This window comes from Desmodus rotundus, chromosome 5, assembly GCF_022682495.2.
Source record: "Desmodus rotundus isolate HL8 chromosome 5, HLdesRot8A.1, whole genome shotgun sequence".
NCBI classification, from domain to species: Eukaryota; Metazoa; Chordata; class Mammalia; order Chiroptera; family Phyllostomidae; genus Desmodus; species Desmodus rotundus.
In genome coordinates this window covers 32384932-32405537 of record NC_071391.1, presented here as the reverse complement: position 1 = coordinate 32405537, position 20606 = coordinate 32384932, and the positions used below count along the sequence as shown (strand labels likewise).

Below are 20606 nucleotides of genomic sequence, written 5' to 3'. Positions count from 1 at the left end.
TCCTCCTCCTTGTTGGGGGAAGCCAGCCTGAGAAGGAGCTTCAGCCCACTTCAGGATGGGGGGCCAGGCCTTCTCCCCATGGCACAATCTATCACAGCCTGGCACGCCGGGGGCAGAGAAAGGCAAGACTGGGACCACGACGATGGGAAGGTCTAGGAACCAAGTGTGTCAGCTGCTTAGTCTGGAGAAGGGGAGGCTCGGGTTGGAGGGGGCGGGAGGGTGATGGGTGCTGCTTGCAGATTCCTGAGAGGCTGTGCTAGAGAAGGGGGCAGGTCAAAAGGCAAGAATGGGACCCATTTGTGGATGCCCTCAGTAGGAAGATTCCCAAGTCACAAGAAGCATTTCTAGGACCGGACCCTGCAAGGCTGTACTGCAGCTCCTCCTGTCCCCACTAGTGGCTTTGCTTCCAGGGAGGCGACTTTGCGTAGTGGCTCAAGAAAAAGCTTTGGAGTCACAAAGCTTAGGCTTGAGGCCTGCCTTTGCCATTTACTACCTATGTGACCTTGGGTGAGTGACTTAATCTCTCCTCTGGAAAATAAATATGACTTTCCTCTTGGATTCTGAAGATAACATAAGGTAAAACAGGCAATGAGCTTAGCCTGGTGCTCAGCACATGTGAATACACAATAAATTGTAGCCAGAATTTACAGAGGAGGGGGACAACAGGAAGGGAAAGGGAGCTGAGGCAAGAGGCAGCTGTAAGGACTTCCCTTTCATCTGCCAGGTGGGCCCCCAGGAGGACGATGGGTCCCCACCCCCACACGGGTAGAGGCTTTGAGGCTGCTGGCAGCAACTGGAGTGGGCATGTACTGGGGGTGGCAGAAGTGGGGCAGCCTTGTCTCTGCCAGTTATTTAAAACCGGAATGCTAACAAGCTTTCAAAACAAAACGCAACTCAAGTTCTCTTTGGATGGGATATAATACAATGGTTCTATCTGATGTAGAACCAAACAGCTTTGTTGCTGTGAACAAAGGCCCAGTTCTCTGTGCCTCTCTGGAGTGGAGGCCCAGAAGGGCCAGGGTGACAGGGTCAATGAAACTCTGAGTGTAGCACCCCCGCCCCCCACGCTGAGAACCAAAAGAGCCCACAGTGAGGCCCTGGTGCAATGAGGTACCAGACCCCCCAAGTGCTTGAGACTTAAATGCAAAGCATGGGGAGGAAGGGACAGACTTGAGAGAGCATCTTGTTCCATCCTCCCATCTCACGCACAAGGAAACTGAGGTCTAGAGAGTAAGAACTGGGACTGGCACTCAGTCTCTCACCCTCTGCGTCAGTCTTACCCATGCGGGCAACACGGGAAGCTTCAGAGTGGAGTCTGAGGCAGCTGGGTCCTGGCTTGTGGTTCTTTGTGGGCCCTGTAAGTGCCCTTAGAGGTCTAGGAGATTCCAGGTGATGGGAGGTGAGCAAGAATGACTTGAGACGCCCCAGAGGAGTAGTGCCAACAAATCCCAAAGCTCCATGGGCTGTCACCCTCAGATGGCCCTCTACAACCTGGAGCCTCACGACATGGGCAAAGTGGTGGCTCAGCTCTGCCTCCGGGGGGGCTGAGTGACCCTGGGCCTCTCACTGCCTTCGTGGACTTCAGAGACCCCATGTCTTAAGGGGCCCTTCCAGGACTAAACGCCCACTCAAAAAATAAGAGCCCAGCTTTAGTTCCCCTTGTCCTTAGGATAAAGACCAAAATTCTTGCCATGGGCACCAAGGAAGGCCCAACATGCTTTGGCCCCTGCTTATCTCCCCAGGCTCCACCCACACCACCTTCTTTCTGGTTTTCTGTTTCAGCTCTTTCCAGATCCTTTCCTCAAACTAGTGTGGGAAGTAGAAAAGTCTGGAAACTGGGTTTTCCAAGTCAAAATGGAGGCGTAAACACGCTTCGCCTCCTTGCACAACTATAGCAAAAATTACAACTAAACTATGAAACAAATGCCACAGAGATTCATCAGAAAATCAGGCTATATGGAAGTTCAACAACCAAGGATTTAAAGAAGCCACATTCATCCAAACGGGTAGGAGAGGCAGAGGCACAGAGACACACGGAGAGGTGGAGAGGTGCAGAGAAGCATGGAGACGCAGAATGGGTGGTCCCACATCCATGTGTGGTAGATAAAAATTGGGAGGGATATCTCAGAAGTAAGGGTTCCCTGTCTCAGACCACCCAGTCCAGGGTTCCAGTGCCAGGAAGATAAGTCCCCATAACTTTTGCCTATAAAAACCAGTGGGGGCTGGGGTGGCAGAAGGAACTAAAGAGACTCCTCTTAAAAGGCTCACAACAGACCTAGGACTTATGCAGAATCACCCCCTCTGGGATTCAGCACCAGGGCTATAGCTAAAAGGGCACCCATGGCATATGGGGAGAAATGGAAGTGACCAGCAACAGGTGAGTGCCAGGAGACAGCTTCCTTCTGGGAAAAACTCCAGAGGCCAGGCAGTGACATTGTCCCCTCTCTGAGCCCTTCCCCACCCAGAGCCACAGAGAAGCAATATGGGTTGCCCCACCCTGGTGGTTACCTAAGGCTTCGCCCCATACAACTTACAGGTAGGTGTGCTTTTCTATAATAGGCCATGCCACTAAGACAGGGAGTCAGAGCAGCTCTACCTAACACACAGAAGCACACACAGGGAGGCTGACAAACTGAGGGGACAAAGAAATATGGCCCAAATGAAAGAACAGAACAGAACTCCAGAAGAACAATGAAATGAAATGGAAATAAGCAACCTATCAGATGCAGAGTTCAAAACACTGGTTACAAGGATGCTCAAGGAACTCATTGGGTACTTCAACAGCATAAAAAAGAGCCAGGCAGAAATGAAGGTTACATTAAGTGAAATAAAGAAAAATCTACAGGGAACCAACAGTGGAGGGTATGAAGCTGAGAATCAAATCAATGATTTGGAACGTAAGAAAGAAAAAAGCATCCAATCAGAACAGCAAGAAGCAAAAAGAATTCAAAGAAAGAAAGAAAGAAAGGAAAAAAAAAAACGAGGATAGGCTAAGGAGCCTCTGGGACATCTCCAAACGTTCCAACATCCGAATCACAGGGGTGTCAGAAGGAGAAGAGGAAGAGCAAGAAATTGAAAACTTACTTGAAAAAATAATGGAAGAAAATGTCCCTAATTTGGTGAAGGAAATAGACTTGCAAGTGCCGGACTTGTGAGGATACCTGGCACTATGGAAGGGGCTCAGTGACAGAGTGCTGAGGGAAAGGAATGCGATCTAATGGAACCCAATATTTACAACTTAAAAATATACACACATGTGTTTCCTGCGTTACAGAAGTATCTACTCACTATCTTGTCCACCTGAGACTAATATAAAACTCTATGCTAGCTGCAACTGAAAAACAAAAAATATTATTATTATTTTAAAAATATTTTATTTATTTATTTTCAGAAAGGGGAAGGGAGGGAGAAAGCGAGGGAGAGGAACATCAATGTGTGGTTGCCTCTCACGCACCCCCTACTGGGGACCTGGCCTGCACCCCAGGCATGTGCCCTGACTGGGAATTGAACCGGCGACCCTTTGGTTTGCAGGCTGGCACTCAATCCACTGAGCCACAGCAGCCAGGGCTAAAAACAAAAAATATTATTTAAAAAATAATGGAAAAAATATACGAACACAAAAACTGTGACAAAGTATAAGCTATACAAACGGTTTCATCCATTCCTCAGGTAATGAGGGCTTTCACAACAGACCAAGATTCCCACTGGGGGGAGGCAGGCCTGAGAGGCCGGGCGTGGCTGAGGGGAGACCTTGGTGTGGATGCAGGAACAACTGGGTGGGCGGCTGCAGCTGGCAGAGGGCGAGCCTGGGCTGGGTGGAGGAGAGAAGCACGCTCCAGATGATCTTCTTCGTGACGGAGAAATGGTCTGTCTTAAGCTAAGTGATGTTCAGCAGGGATGCGGGCAAAAAGATGACTGAAAAGGGCGTAATGGTCATACTTAGCACACGCCGAACGGGCCAGGGATGGCTTTTGGAACCACCGGGCTTTAGTGCTTGTAGCAGAGCAAAGCCAGGCTGAGAGGTGGGGCTGAGGCGGGGGGAGGCTGATGCTTGGTCTGTAGACGAAGGCTGCCAGTATTCAAAGCCTTGTCTTTGTTTAAGAAGATTACATGGAGGGCAATTTGGGGCAGGAATCTCATTTTTTATTTGAAAAGGTAGTGGGGCCCCAGATGATGTCTGGTATGCTTGGTCAAGCAGCCCAGTTCCTCCTGTAATGAGGGCTTTCCCTGGTCCCTGGGATCCTCCAGGTTTTAATCACCGAGGACTAAACAAGAAACAGCATTGGGGTCCTAATAAGCAGCTCCACCTGCCCCATGGCATCAGTGTGTGTGTGTGTGTGTGTGAAGTTCCAATGTTTAGGGATGCAAAGTGGTTCATGCAAGATCTCAAGCTCCAAATTCACTCACATCCAGGGCTTCTCAACCCAACACCCAGAAACCATAAAAAATGACATGTGAGTGAGACAGTATGGTGTACGAACCCTCACTGACATCCTTCATCGCACTGCATCCTCACCACTGCCATGAGAAGACTGTGTTCCCCATTTTACAGGGGAGGTGTAAAGGGGGCCATTGGCGGGGAGCTGGAGCACGCCAAGGGTTTGTCCAAGCCCATCTGTGAAGGGCGAGGCCAGTGCAGGGGCGGACACACTCAGTGCTGTCCTCACACCCAGGAGGAGATCCCTCACGCTGGCCTCGCACTGAAGGGGTCCCTGTTTCAACCCTTCACAGGCACACTCCGCTTCATGGTGAGGAGCCCATGGAGCCAGAGCCAAAGGAACACTCCCCCCTTTAGACCAGGTACCAGGCAACACAAACCCCAGATGTCCCTGCCCACAGAGTGCTGAGCCTGATTCCTGGGCCTGTGGGACCCTGTTACCTGACTGGGGCTGGCCAAGAAGCGACTGTTTGCAGAAGGTGTGTTTGAAGCTTGGATCTGTGGGCTGGGGCACCCATCCACAAAAAACGTGCACAAGGGCCCTTGTGGGGGTGGACAGAGCTGGGGAGGCGGGGGACTGCCTCTCCTTGGGTCCAGCAGATTCTGAGGAGTCAGAATTCTAAATCTGAACCTGGCTTTCAAGCTCCTTACAAAGGAATATTTGCCGGGAGAGAAGGATAGAATATATTTCATTTAAAAGTTTGTTAGCTTGACTTCTAGAGACAGACCAGGTATAATACATGTTTAGACACAGATATAGTACATGTAGGCCCTACAAACGTCAGGGGTGGGCCTGCATATGGCTGTGCATGCTGAAGATTGAAACCACTGTACAAAAAGGGCGAGCGGCTTAAGTAATGGAAGGCTGGGGAGGAGGGAAGAGTGGGACAGGAGACAGAGTTGGGAAGAAGGAAGGTTTAGGGGAGGAAGAAGCTGGGATTAGGAGGAGTGTGACAGCTTCTGAAGAGGAAGCGCTGCTGGATTAAAGGTGACCACCAATGCTCAGCACTGCTCCTGTCAGAAGCTGAAACTGGTTTCCCTCCCTTGAATCTGGGCTGGTCCTGTGACGGGCTCTGGTCAGTAAGTATGGTGAAGTGACACCATGTCACTTCTGGGCCTTCTGAGGCTTCTGTCTTTGCCCCTTTTGGAACACTGCTTGGGAGTCGGCTGCCGTAGGAGAAGTCTGTCTACCTTGAGACCACCAGGCCATGAGGAAGTCCCAAGCTTGCTGCATGGAGAGAAAGGCCAAATGAAGCAGCACTGAGGTGCCAGTCAGGCCAGAAAAGCATTTTTGGACCTTTTATCCCAGCCCTGCGCCAGGTGCATACAGCTGAGTGAATTGGCCTCAGCTAACTCCACACGGAACACAAGAACCACCCAGCTGGGCTTTGCATGACCTTCCAAATCGTGTGCAAATAAAATGATGGTTTTAAGCCACTAAGTTTTCAGACAGTTTGTTAGATAGCCATAGAGAGCCAAAACAGGAGACCCGGAAAGGAGAAATAAGTTTAAATGGAAGGCTGAGGGTTTTTTTTTAAGGAATAAACAACTTCCTGAGGGCTGGGGGCATTAGTCCCTGGCCGGGACAAAGACAGGGGTGCCAGCACCTGTCCCTGCCTGACCCAGGAATACGATGGATGCTCCTCTGTCTCGCGGAGCTTTAGCATCGGCCTGTGTGGAGGCAGGGGACTGGACCAGAAGGCCTTTCTCCCAGGTGCGAAGACTCGTTTCCTCACACGTCCAGCTCTCTCCCTAGAATAGCAGGCCTGTTTCTACCCTGGTGAAGACGGATGAATGACTGTCCTGTCCCACAACTCCAGCTGCTCTTCCCGTCCGCCTTTGCAAGCAGACAACACTCCTGCGTGTGTCTGTGCTGGTTCTGTGAGGCCCCAGGGCTGCGGTGGGGGGTCAGGAAAGCACCACAGAGCTATGCTGTGCACTCCACTGCTGAGGGAATGGCCCGGGCCTTGGTAACTGGGCTCTGGGCACTCTCAAGGGCTTTTGTGTTCACACTCCATGTGCTCACCTCCATATCATCACCATCATTAGGACCTACCCTGTATACAGCACGGGGTAGTGAGTACTTTAATGCATCAACTCATTTAATCCTCACAAAATCTCTCTGAAGATCTTATCGTGTTATCACCCTCATTTTAGAGTGAAGAGTTTGGAACTGAAACCAGTCAGATAGTGTACCTGAGATCAAGCTGCTGGTCCATGGCAGAGCTGGGATTTGAACCCAGGTCTGTCTGCCTCCGTAACTGTCCTGCTGTCTGAGAACAGTTACGCTCCACCCTCGCTGACCAGTGAGTACCTGGCTTGGTACTTCTCTCTCTGAACGGTGATGTCATTACAGAATGCTTTCCAACTAGGGTTCTTAGCACATCCAAATGGTGTATAGATTTTCTCTAATTTCCACTCCAAAGACTCAAGTCAAAGACAATTCAGTGTCCTATCAGGATGCTGATATCACAATAAACACCCCTAAATGCATTAAAAGTCCTGAGTGAAAACAAAACCATCCATTAAAACAGAGGAATAAAAGTCAGCAGAACCCAAGCTGCTGAGCGTTGACACACACAAGGGCAGCTCCGCAATGACACCACACCCAGGTCTGTCTTCTCCACACTTGTCCTCCTGCTCCTGCACCTGCCTGTGACTCTCCCGACCGGCACTGGGCACCGACTGGGGGGCTTTGTGAGAACAGGGGTTGGCAGAGGGGCAAGGCCCATTTCAAGGTTAACTTGTTCCTTAAACTGCTTTGACAGCCGGTTCCCAAAACCATGAACCAGACCCTACTCATCCCTCAGTCACAGTTGAAAGGCCGTTTCTTCCAGGAGGACCTCCATGTCCCCCCAGTGTAGCGTTCCATCACCGCTGCACCCTTCCACGGAGCCCTGACCTCACTGAGAGCAGGGACCGGGTCTGTCTCACTCTTGGCTGTACCACCAGTGCTTGGCATCACATTGGGCACAGAGTAGATGCTCAATAAAAAGCTGTCAAATCAACAAAAGGGTCAGGCTGCTTTTTCAATGGGCCCTTATTGGCTTCTGGACTAAGACCTTCTCCATGTGGCCATGGTACTGCCACGAAAGCCATACCTCCCCTTCCTGATGGCCGGGGCAGGGGCTGCAGGGCTAGGAGACCAAAGGTTTCCCCAACACGGGGCCCCTCTCCACTTTATAAAAGGATCCCCGTGCTGGGCAGCGGCATCCTGCTGAGACCTAGCCCCATCCCCCGCAGAGGAGGGTCCACTGGATACCCGTGATGATATAGCGCCTAAGGCTGGGTGGAGGGTAGACTTCAAGGCATGGGGACTTAGGTAGGGAGGGTGTAGCAGGGCCACTGGCCCAAGAGGCCAGCTGCTCCTACCAAATGGGCAACGGCCTACGCAGGCCTCAGTGTCTGCTCACCAGCTAATCATGACATGCTAAACTCTCAGGGTGGCAGAGGCATCATGGCTCCGGCCAGCTGCCAGCCACAAGGGGGCTATGGGAACACCCTGTTCCCAGGAGCAGTGTTGTCTTTAGACCTGGGTCCCTCTTCTCTGGCTGTGCGACTCACTGAGGGCGCAGGAGGTGTGCCTAGGCCCCCTTCCAGGCCATGCTCTGCTACCAGGACTCCAGAGCTGCCTGCCCAAGTGGCCTGAAGCCTGAATGGGTGCAGGTGCACCCTTCTGAGGGTGGACACGGCCTCCTGCTTGGGGCTGTTTTGGGTGGAGGGGTGGCCAAGGAACAGCCATTGGGGCGGGGTGTGGATCACGCTTAGACACACAGACTGACACGCCCACGAGCACACACAGAAGGCCCCTTGCAGTGCAGGACCGAGCTGCAGAGTGATGCACCTCCCAGGGCCCCATCTGCAGGCTGGCTGCAGTCCCATGAGCCTGCCCGCTGGAGACACAGAACAACACTTGGTGAAGTCGTGACATCACTAGTACCTACTGTTTACCTCCCCCCTTCCTCTGCCCTGTACCCCTGAAGAAGCTGCTGGTCCCTAGCTAGGCCCACAATGGTGCTGGCTGGGGAAGGAGCGGAGGCCCCAGCATCAGCAGGGTTGCCTGGTTTCTTGCGAATGTGAACACCTACGCGCAGAAGAGGGGGAGTGTGAGTTGGAATGTATAAATGTGTTTGGGTGACAGTGAGCAAGTAAGTGAGCAAGCAAGGGAGAGTGAAAAAGAAGAAAAGGAGGGTGACCATGTGAAAAAGAATATGTGCATGACAGGGGAAGAAAAATAAATGTGCGCACGTGGATGGAGTGGAGGGTGTACCTGGGTACATGCCCCTTCTGCGACAGTACCTGAGAACTGTGTGTAACTGAGGGTCTGCAAACAGGGCAGAGAATGGTAGGGAAGGTGCGTGCCTGCTTGTCTGCATGTGTGCATGAGAAGGAGTGTAGTGTGGGAGAGAAAGAGACCTAAAGAGGGAAGCAGAAAGCAAGCAAGTCTGTCCATCTCTAAAAGCATGTCCACTGGAAGGTGGTGCATGATGGAGCCATGGAGCTAAGGCAGCCTGAGTGTGCAAGAGGAAGAGCACTGGCAGGCACGTGAGCTTGAGGGTGGGTGTGTGCCTCCACAGGGCTCTGTGAGACGGAGAGGCAGGGCGCGTGCCTGGGTGACAGTGCATGGGTATGTGCACGTGATTGCGTGAGCACGAGGCTGGGACAAGTGAGAACACAGCTGAGAGTGCGAGCACACGCGTGGAGTGCCCCAGCACTGTGAGCAAGCGTGCCCGACCCGGGGGCAGCTGTGGGCTGCCTGAGGTGTTGGAGATGACCAAGGATGTTTTCACCTGGAGATCTCAATCCGGAAGGGCTGCTGACCTGCTCGGCGATGGCTCCGGTTCAGGTGACTGTGGCCAGGAATGCTGGCCATGTTGCCCCAGCCTGGCAGTGTGGTGTGTGTGGGAATAAGTGAGTCACCAGGCATGACAGGCCCCCTCTCTGTCTCGCCTCTGGTCTTGCCCAGCAGGGGAGACAGCTGGGAGGGTGAGAGATTACTTGAGGGCTGTATTTTTACACCATCATTATGCAATTGCTTGCAGTGCCCATAGGCTCATTCTAAAGGGCCAGCACCCCCATTCTCTTGGCCTTTATACTGCCATCTCCTTTTATGTCCAAGTTGAAAAGTTCAGGTCAGTGGTTTCAGCTAACGAACACTTGTGGAAATGTACTCCTAACCAGGTTCCAGAACCACCCTCCATTGCTTTCCCATCCCCTGCCTCTTGGCCTTAATTTTCTCCAGAGCACTTATCACTACCTACCACGTTATATACGCTACTTACTTTATTTGTCTGTCTTTCCCTTAATTGCAAATGCCTGTGCAGCTATGTACCGAATGCTGTTCTAATTTCTCTATTAATTCACTGAATTCTTCCACAACTGCACACGGCAGTGCCTATTACTCTGGCCATATTGTAAATGGGACGCACAGAAAGGTTAAATAGCTTGCCCACGATCACCGCACGGCAAGTGGTGGAACCAAGCCTGGCCAAGAGTGCTGGCTGTTACCAGTACACAGCCCTGTTCTGTGAGGGTGGAAATTTGACTCTCCAGGGCTTACAATAACGCTCAGCACACGCAGGTGCTCAGTGGATAGCCCGTGAAGGAATGAAGAAAGGAGTGGAGGAATGTTGGACACGGAGGATGAGATAGCGAGGTACTTGCCTTCCAGGAGCTCGTGCTCCACGGAGGAAACACACAAAAAGTTACTTCAATAAACACACCGAGATGGCATCGTGGGGCCTGCAGGGGGCACACAATTTGCCTGGCCTCTGGAAGGCAGGGCTTTCCAGAGGAAGGACACAGATGGGGACACACACAGTGACATCACCTACCTCCTCCAAACTCCTCCCTGGGGACAGACAGCCCTTAGCTCTTCTGACCTCCATCGCCAGGGTTGCAGAAGGTGATGGAGGCTCCACGGTGACAATGGAAGCACAGTGGAGTGGTGGCCAGCAGCATGAGCTCTGAAGAGACTGTCTGGAGTCCATTCTCACTCTACCAAATACTAGCTAACTGAGCTGGACAGGCTCCCTAACCTCCCTGGGCCTTGGTCCTCCCACCTGGAAGGTGGGGACAGCAAATGATGTGGACTTCCTAGGCTAGCGGACAGGACTCCATGACCCAAACTGCAACAGAATTTGGAACAGTGCACACAGCACAAGGCAGGCCACGTGCCAGCTCCGGGGGGCAACCAGCGCCCCTCCTGCATTTTGCGCTGGTTGCTGCCTTCCAGGGAGGATCGGGAGCGAAGGGTGGAATTAAACATCCCCATTACTATAGCTTCTCTGCTGTGGCTTCAATCCATTTTCCAGAAGCAACTCAAAGCAGGGCAAGAGCTGTCTGCTTTATTCACCACTATTATCCCTAGCACCTAGTACAGTACCTGACACATAGTAGGAGCTCAATAAATGTTTGTTAAATAAGTGCTTGTGTGATTATATTTACTTAATCTTTGTGAGGATAAATATTCATTTTGTTGTTTCCACTTACAAAGGAGGTACTACAAGGTTAAGTGACTTGCCCATTAACACACAGCCTGTGAACAGAACAGCCAGACTCCAAGGCCAACCCCATGCTCTTTCCTCCTCACCATGCTACTCTTCGGACTCCTGCACGTCGAGTCCTTTTTTCCACGGGTTCTTTCCTAGCCAGTGGGGCCATCCCTGGTTGTAGAGTCATCTCCGAATTCTATGACTCATATCTGAGTCACAGAATGGTTTAGTAGTTGAAAGGGACTTTTGATGTCATCTCAACCTCCCACCCTTGTGGAAATTTCCTCTCCAATGTCTATCCAGAACATAGTTGAATGCCTCCAGTGACGAAGCATTCATTTTCTTCCTCTTGAGTTATCAAGTTCTATGACTGGACACCTGCTACGGTCAGAAGGGAGGCTCTGCCTCTCGTGGGCCAGCAGGCCTCTCTGCAGTTTCTGTGTGTTGGGTTTATGCCGTCTTCCTAAGATGCATGCAGAATGAATCGGCTGCCCCCTTTGCACAGTCTTTCAGATAGTCACAGACAGCTCTCACATCCCTTTGAAGAATTCTCTTCTCCAAGCTGGATGGTTCAGGTTCCCATGAACTTGAACCACTGGTGCAGTTCCCACTGGTGGGGGCCACTGTGCAGTGGCCCCCATCCTAGACCATCTCAATAGGCTGTCCAATGTTTTAAGCAATGGCACCCCTACCGGATAAAGTGTGAATTGCACCATGGGGCTCAATGCCCACCTGAGGAACTTCAAGAGTAGCCGGGGCACTGGCTCAGGGTGTGAATAAAATAACTGCTTACTTAATTTTTTTATCCTCACCTGAGGCCATTTTTTCATTGCTTTTTAGAGAGAGACAAAGGGGCAGGGAGGAGAGAGGGGAGAGACAGAAACATCCATGTGACAGAGAAGAATCCATCAGTTGCCTCTCGTATGAGCTCAACATTAACTCATACTGGGGATGGAACCCACAACGAAGGTATGTACCTGCAACTTTTGAACCTGCAACTTTTTGGTTATGGGACGAAGCTCCAACCAACTGAGACAGACTGGCCAGTGCTAAAATAACTCTTATTTTAAAGAGTCACCACTTTAGAAGCATATGTAGTTGTTTAAATGTCTATCTTAAAGAGTGTCACTGAAGACTCCATTATAACATTCCTTGCCAATTGTGAGGTTTTTGACAAGCTACAGGTTTAGAACGTCAGTATTAGAATTCAAATGGCTGTTTTTTAAACAAAAAGGTTTGGAAGGAAAGAAATGAAAAAGTATGCTGTTATAGGATTATGGTAATTTTTCTTTTTTTTCACTTGTCTTTTTTTTTTTTAAAGATAGTTATTTATTTTCAGAGAAGGGGAGGGAGAAAGAGAGGGCGAGAAACACCAATATGTGGTCGATATGTGGTCATGCACCCCCAACCGGGGACCTGGCCAACAACCCAGGCATGTGCCCTGAATGGGAACTGAACCGGTGACCCTTTGGTTCTCAGGCCGGCACTCAATCCATTGAGCCACACCAGCCAGGCCACTTGTCTTTATTTTTTTAATATTTCTACAATGGGTATGTTATAAGAAGAAAAAACCAAAAATTTTCTAAAAAGAAAAAACCCACTAAAATCTTCCTCCGCCTTCCTTCTCTTTATTCCTTCCAAGGCTGTTTGTCACGACGTGGTATCTGGTCTACAGCTGAGACATCTGCCCCCACAGGTAGGAGTGCCTTGTAGTATCTCTGTGGTGACATGGCCCATGGTTCAGACAGCCAGGCACCCCCCAGGAGTGGTCAGCCAGACACAGGCAACACAATTTCACACCCACAACCAGGCTTCTCAACAGGTAGTTTCTCCACACTCTCTACCCTACTTGGGTTCGCACCTCAGTCAGGTGTTGTTTTCTGATCTTACCTCTTGAAATCAGCCCGGCACACTACTGGTCAGTGGTCATGTCCCGATCAGCCCTGGACTCCCCACTTCTTCATCCTTCTGTCCACCCTCCCAGCACACCCTCAGCTACCCGCTCTTCCCTCCCTGGGAGCCTAGAGCAGCTCCAAACGATAACTGGCCAGAGAGACATCAGGGATTAGAAAAACAAATCCCCATTTCAATGAAGATCTATGGACCAGCTGAGTCACTCCTCTCACGCAAGTTCACAGCTAACCAGGCTCTGCTCCAGCCCCAGTGTCATCTGGGGCTCTCTCCCTCCATCTGGAACTCTGGCGGGGGGAGGTTGGCGCCTGGGTACTGGGAAGACTCACCCGACAGCCTCTCACTGCAGCACATGTCCAGGGCCCCTGCCTCGGAGTCATCAGCGGCGCGGTTCTCTCTCCCCCTCCTGCAGCAGGATGAAAAACCAGGGAGGATGCTGTTGAGCTGGGATCAAGACAAAACCCTGAGCAAAGATGAAAAGCCTTCCTTTCTCCCACTGCGTCCCTCTGAATAACGCCCCCCGCCCCGCCCCCTCAGAAGGACCTTAGGAAAAGACCTGCAGAAGGGTCAGGCTGCGGAGACAGGAGAATTCTGCAGACACCTTCCAGGTGAAAGCAGCAACAGCAGCGTCACGGTGCCCATCATCATCATCACCTCTGCCATTTAAGGAGGGCTTACCATGTGCAAAGCACTTCACAAGCCTTATCGCACTGAGTCTTCATTGTGGCCCCATGAATGAGGAATCATTAAAGAGGCTCAGAGAAGTTAAACCACCTGCCCAAGGTCACTTGGCTCATTAGGGCGGAGTGGGGTATGAAATTAGTCTAAGGCTCCAGGCTCATACTCACTGCTGCGCGGTCCTGCCTCTTAGTTCCTCTGCATTTAAAAAATCGAAAGCATGGGGGAGCAAGGAGAGGGGTCTGGGTAGCACATTCTCTGTGCAGCTCCCTGAGGACTGCAAATGCCCTGTGCCTCAGGCAGTGGTCAGTGGCACGCAAGGCTCATCTCCAGAAACAGTTAGAAGTAGCTGTAAGTATTTTGTGCATGTTCTAAATGTTCTATTTCCTTCTGAAATCAGAAAACCCTCTTTCTAGACCATCACGGCACCTTCTGAGCTTTTCTCCTCCGCCCAGTAAGCTCGAAAAAGGTCACTGCGGATCAGGCAGACACCTTGAAGGGTCTGCAGATAGACACACCCTAAGGGCAACTGCGGAGCTAGCTCACAGGGGCTCCTGATTATGGGAGTAGCCCGAAATGCGCGGGCTCCAATGGCCCCGTGTGCTCTTCAAGTCCTTGACCCCTGTGGTGGATGGCTGGACACACCAACCAGGCTGGGTCGATCAGATGCACTCTGGAGGGCCTGCAGTTGCTAGGGCCGAATCACGGTGGCCACAGCGCCTGCTGCTGGGGGCCTCAAAGCTGCTGCACTCCTGCCCATCCCGGGTCTTGATTGGGCAGCACGTCCATCAAGGTCACATGATGTCCAGGAATCCTTCTGACAAATCCTGACATTTTAGCTTAAGCTAGTGGGATTTGATTTTGGAGACTGGCAACCAAAAGAAACTTCAATACAGCCTCACTAGCACACTTTTGGGTTGGCCAAAAAGTTCGTTCGTTTTTTCCGTACCATGGCTCGAGTAGCATTTAGCTGTCTTTAACTTCTTTTGAAACAATTCTGTTAGATCGTATTGTGACAGCTGTCACATCAGCGTGCATTTAAAAAACAACATAACAAAACTGGTGAATTTTGGTGTAGCCATTTTAATATTAAAGATGGAAGAAAATAAGCAACATTTTGACATACTATACTTTATTACTTCAAGAAAGGTAAAAACGCAACTGAAATGCAAAATGTGTAGTTTCATGCTGGAGGTTTCTCACTGGACGATGCTTCACGGTCGGGTAGACCAGCTGAAGTTGATAGAGATCCCATTGAGACATTGATTGAGAACAATCAATGTTATACCATGCGGGAGACAGCCGACATACTCAAAACATCCAAGTCAATAAAGTTATTAGTGAACATGAAAAATGTGTCTTTTATTTTACAGAGAAAACCACGTGGACTTTTTGGCCAACCTAATACTTTCAAGAAGTCCAACAGGTCAGTTGCCTCTCCGCCCACCAGTCCTGCAATCCTGCCTCTCAGGCTGGTCCTGAGGCTGAGTTCAGGCCAGGCTGCAGATCTGAAAGAATTAAGGGCAGACAAGCTGGGTTAAGGTGCTCACAACCGGTGTTGCATTATTTCATTTTCTCCTCATTGTGATGTTTCCCCCTGAGTCCCAGATCTCAGAGCCGAGCTCCCCTGCAGAGAGGGCCTTTGAATGTCTCCTGATTCCCTGCACTTTTTTCCCTCTCCACCGCCTCCACCGTGGTCCATGCCCAGCACCCTCCCTAGATTACCAAGTCAGTCTTTTAACTGGTCTCTGGCATCCACTCAGGCTGGGCTCAAAGCCGCCTCCATATGCCCCGATACACACACAGGGCTGTACAGGCCGGCAGTTTACAGCCTGCGCAACCGAATGCGGCAGGTTTGGCTAGAGCCAGCTCTTACCAAACTCAACACTGAGCATGGAATCTTCCTTAAAAACCTGCCTTCATGGCCTCATACCGCCCTCAGAACAAAGACAAAACTCCTTCACCAAAGTTGACTAGATCTAGTGTGGCTGACCCGTTTAGCCTTCCAACCTCACTGACACCCCCTTTCCTCTGGACGTCTGCACTCTCACAGGCTGTTTTTTTCATGAGGAATTTGCACACGCTTTCCCCTCTACCTGGGGAGCACCCCCAGCTCTGCTTCTCAGTGGGTGTTCCTCATAGCACTTGACACAGTGTGAAATTTCGTTTTGATTTATGCTGCTAGGTGATGAACATCTGCCTCAGCCGTTAGGCCAGGAGTTACATGAGGGCAGACACCGCCACTTCTGCTTCATTTTTGAAGTTCACAGTGCGTGGCTCCCAGCAGCTGCTCATTAAACACGGGCTTGTTGAGTAAATGAATGTTGCCCTGACCATGTTAGAAAAAACACCAGGAACTGCAACCCAGGCTATGATTGGAGCTGCCTGGTGGCTATGCCTTTTTTATTTTTTTAAATTTCTTTACTTTTTATTTATTGATTTGAGAGAGAGAGAGAGAGAGAGAGAGCGCAGGAGAGAGAAACATTGATTTGTTGTTCCGCCTAGTTATGCATTCATTGGTTGACTCTTGCATGTGCCCTAACTAGAGATTGAACCCGCAACCTTGGTGTGTTGGGACGCCGCTCTAGCCAACAGAGCTATTGGGCCAGGGCCCGGTGGGCAGAGCCTTGTTAAGTCACCTGGAGCCCTCCTCCAGGGCTGATGTCGAGAGCAGTCACAGAATCACATAACTGGAGGAGTGATTTTGCAGACGAGGATACTGAGGCACAAAAGGGGGGTCTGACTTGCCCCAGGTTGTACATCGTGGCCACGGAAGTTGGGATCAAGAACGCCTATCCCTAATCTCCCAATCCTAAGAGCGAGCTTTTTCTTTTTCCTAAAGAGCACCCCAGCCTGAGGGCAATCCGTGAGGGCTGGCCTCTGGCTGGGTGCAGAAAGGTAACCAAAGTACTCAGAGACCTCTGGAAGGGGCCCCAGGAGTGACTCACAGATGCTTTTACACCTTAAGGCTCCCTGGCCCCCAGCCGTGTTCAGAATAGCTTGGTGCTGCATGTGTGCAGAGGACTCTATAAATAAGCTTCCTAGAAAATGACTAATTTCATAATCAGAAAAGCAGAAAGAGTAGCACCTCTCTTTTGTAGAGAAAAATGGAGCAAGAACCTGCTGCTTGGTCCTGCAGTCAAAGGACCCCAGGGACCCCCGTCCAGGCCCACACCCCCAGGCTGTTCAGGGGAGGGCTGCAGTTAGATTCCCAAAGAGATGCTCCATTGGCTACATGGAGAAGCCCAAGTCTCTGGGCATTGCCCTTCTTCCCCCTCACCAAGAGCAGAAGTAGCTGCTTGCAGTGGATTGCTACAGGCCCCTTCCACCTTCTTGTCCACTTCTATCAGTGGGCAAAGGAGCAGAAAACTGGCCAAGATACAGGTAGCAGCTTGCTGGAGTGGCCGCTCACCATTGCTCTTCGAACCAGAAAACTCTGGAGATGCAGGGACATCACCTGGCCTGTCCCTCCCTCCATGATGGTGAATCCTGGGAGGAAAGGGAACCTTCCCAAGGCCATCGCCTCATTCAACAAGCATCTGCTGAGCACTTCCTACAAACAAGGCACCAGGACTGCCTTAGAATACAGTGACAAGCAAGCCAGGCCCCTCCCTCCACAGCTCCCAATCCTCCTGGGGAGACACAGGTGCAAACATGGCACACCCACATCTGCTTTAATTGACACATGTGTGGACACCTTGGGAAGGGCTCAGCTCTGCTTGTGCTGAGGGGCCAGGAGAGGAGGAAGTCTTCTGCAAGGGGAAGACAGGAGCTGGCTCCTAAAGGATGTTTCTAGGTGGATGAGGGGTCACAAGGGAAAGACCTTTCTGCACAGTGCAAATAGCAAGGGCCAGGCACGGAGGCCCGAGATGTACGGAGCATTTGGCAGTAACTGGAAGCAGGCTGGTTAGTGGGATGGGGAAGCGACGGGTGCTAGGCCTCAGCAGAGGAACACAGCAAGAGGCAGGCCTGGCTGCTGGGAATCCTGCCTCCTTGGGGAGTAGGCAGCCCTTTTCTACTTGACCACGGGTTCCCCTACAGTGACAGGTGCCACAGGCTTCTCCCCTCACAGCCTGGCCAGGGGAGGTCTGTAACAGGAAGCGAGGCCGGCAACTATGTTTGAGGAATAGACGGTAGGCCCAGCTTACGGCATCGGCTCTGGTCCCAAACCACCCACCCCCCAACTTTTTATAGTGGCAAAATGCACATAACACAAAATTCATCATTTTAACCATTTTAAAGTTTGCACTTCAGTGGCATTTGCTACGTTCACAGTGCTGTGCAGCCACCACTATGCAGTTCCAGACATTTTCATCACCCCGAAAGGAAACCCCATGCCTCCTAAGTTATTGCTCACTCTCCCCTCCCCCAGTCCCTGGAAATCACCTATCTGCTTCGCATCCCTCTCTATTTGCCTATTTTAGACACTTCATATAAATGGAATCATAAACAGTGTGTGGCCTTTTGTGTCTGGGTTCTTTTGCTCGGCATAACGTTTTCAAGGTTCATTCACTTGTAACGCACTTTATTCCTTTTATGGATGAATATTTGATGGTAAGAATATACTACATTTTATTCTCCATTCACCGGGCGACGGACACTTGCGTTGTTCCCACCTTTTGGCTATTGTGAACAGTGCTGCTATGCACCAACGTCTCTTTCAAATTCTGCGCTCCACGCGCTTCTGCCTTTGGGCGATACTCTCCCACCCTAGACCCCTGAGGTCTCGTCTATAAAATAAACGGTCAGACTCTAAGTCCCTTCCAGCTCGAGTGTCATCACCATCATCTGTCCATTCGCACGTGTGAAGGTAACACGTGCCACTTGGCTGCTCCACCGCGCTGGGTGCTGGAGGCGGCCCGAACTAGCCCGCCCCAGCTTCTTGGAGCTGTGGCTGGTGGGGGAGACACAGCAGGTAACTGCTGTGGGCTGAGTGACGTGTTCTATCCGATGTCTGTCCAAGACGGGCTGGGGGCACCTCACCTCTACCTGGGGGGTGCAAGGGGGTGAGTGGGTGCTGTGGGGAGGCACCCTGGAGTGGGTGCCAGCTGTGCCCAGGACTTACGCAGAGTAATGGCTGACAGGTTTGGGGACAGAGGCAGGGGAGGGGCTGGGGCTCTGACACCAGGATTCCTGAGTGGGAGGCTGAGTCCACAGGAACCTCCTGATGCAACCGCAGGCTGACGTGCTTTCTACCTTGCGCTTCACACTCTCGAGGCAGCTGGGGCCATCCAGACGTCCCTCACTGTCAGTATGGAGTTCCTGCCACCTTCCTAAAGCTCTGACCCCAGCACACTCCTCTAGCCCTTGAATAACAATCTTATTTGTTCTCAATATTACCCCTTCCACGGAGCATTCCCTGATCTCCCAGGAAGAAGCAAGCTCTCCCATCTCTGGACGCCCCCACACCCCTACCTCACACTTCTGTCTCTTACTTTGTTCCTCTGCTATTGTTAGCTGTTTATGCACCCGCCTCCTCCACTGGGCTTCCAGTGGCTGGGAGCCTCCCACCCCCTCAGCTACCTTTGCGGCCCAGGTGTTTGGCACAGGGCTTGAGTCTGGAAAGAGATGTGTTAAACGGAAGGCATGGTCAAGTCTTGGGGTTGGCGGCTCTGGGGGCTCTGGAAGGGTGCTCTAGCGAGGAGCTTCGCAACCTGGAGAAGGCAGCCAGACCACAGGCAGGAAGCGCCCATATGCCACCCAGAGTTTCATCGCGGCATGGTCAGTGGGCAGGGGCGGAGGACAGGCCGGTTTCATGCTGACCACCTCATGCAAATGGGTCACAGGTCCCAGAGCACGCACAGGGAGAGGGCTTGCCCCCCTTAATGGGGTGAGCGGCAGGGAAATACACAGCCCCTCGTTCACCTCTCTCCCTCATAATTCACTCTCAAGATGGGGAAAGGTGCCATCTGGGACTGGGGCAGGAAGCTTTCTTAGCAAATAGCACACTAGGCACATGAATGGAGGAGAGAGGCCAGCTTTGGAACATCCAGGTAAGGAAACTGAGGCAAGGGAGGTTAAGTGACTTTCCTCAGGTCACACAGCAGGTGAACAGTTATTTTCAGGTAGTTAAAATCCAGATTTTGTTTTAAGGGTTATCTCTCTCTTCCTCTGGCGCCCTGCCTGTCCCTTGCCAGAAGAACAACCCAAGACCAGAGGTCAGTTGCTTGCCATTCTGTGTCATACCCCAAAGCTTTCTGATAAGTAGCTTTTCTGCCTGTTACTAAGAGTCCATTTCTGTTACTGGCAACCAAAGGACACAGACTGATACGTGCGGCAAACTTGTGGAACAGATAGGCTCTGAGCCCAGGACTCCCAATACTTAGTTCACTGCTATTTCTATCCTGCCAAGCTGCCTACCCTCCCTGCCCAGCTGTCCGCTGTCCAGCCATCTGTCCCCACGTCTGAGCAGACTGCAAACTTGGAGTGTTCTGCATCCCAAACACAGGGTCTGAGTGTTCTCTGCTTGGGATGTGCCCAGATAAATGATGACTTCTCCTCTATCCTGCTCTGTTGGTGGGAGACGGGGGCGTCAGTGCGGCAGAGACCCAAGGGAAGGGAAGATGGAACTGTGCCGGAGACCCCCAGCCTACAGAGGGGCTAAGGGCTGACCTTTCCTTAAGGTTGAACTTCAATTTGGGGGGCTGTCAAGGTTTAATGAAGCAGATGGTGGTGGAGCAGCAGGAAGCCAGCAGAGGGCGCTCCCAGCACCTAGGAAACCAGGTCTCGGGCCAGGGGGCCAGGGAGCCAGGGAGCCAGGGCGCCAGGGCGCCAGGGCAACTGCAGCCCAACTTTCAAGGGTGGAAGGAAGACTCCATCCCAGCCAGTTATTGACAGAGGCCTGTTCAGCTATAAGAATGAGTACCGGCTGTGGAGAGTCCTACCGATGTGGTGGACAGCAGCCCATAATAAGATCAAGTGAAGAGCAGGATTTCGGAGTCCAAAGGTCATCTGGTTTAATTCTCTGTTCTCCACGACTCTGAATCAAACACTCCACTCTGCTCCCTCTCTCTACACCCAAGGTATACAGTTTAATTTACGAGGAGAAAACAGGCAATCGGAAACTCGAAGGCGAGATCACACCT

The 20606-nt window shown here is 51.5% G+C and overlaps 1 protein-coding gene across 1 annotated transcript in view; it reads right to left on the bottom strand.

Annotated features, from left to right (window-relative positions):
- The window catches only part of PTPN5 (protein tyrosine phosphatase non-receptor type 5), a 49146-nt gene that overhangs the window by 22693 nt on the left and 5847 nt on the right, over positions 1-20606 (bottom strand). The window contains exon 2 of the mRNA XM_045194155.3: positions 13173-13249. Within this exon, the coding sequence (XP_045050090.2) occupies positions 13173-13197 (25 nt within the window). The 5' untranslated portion in view covers positions 13198-13249. The remainder of the gene's footprint in view (positions 1-13172; positions 13250-20606) is intronic.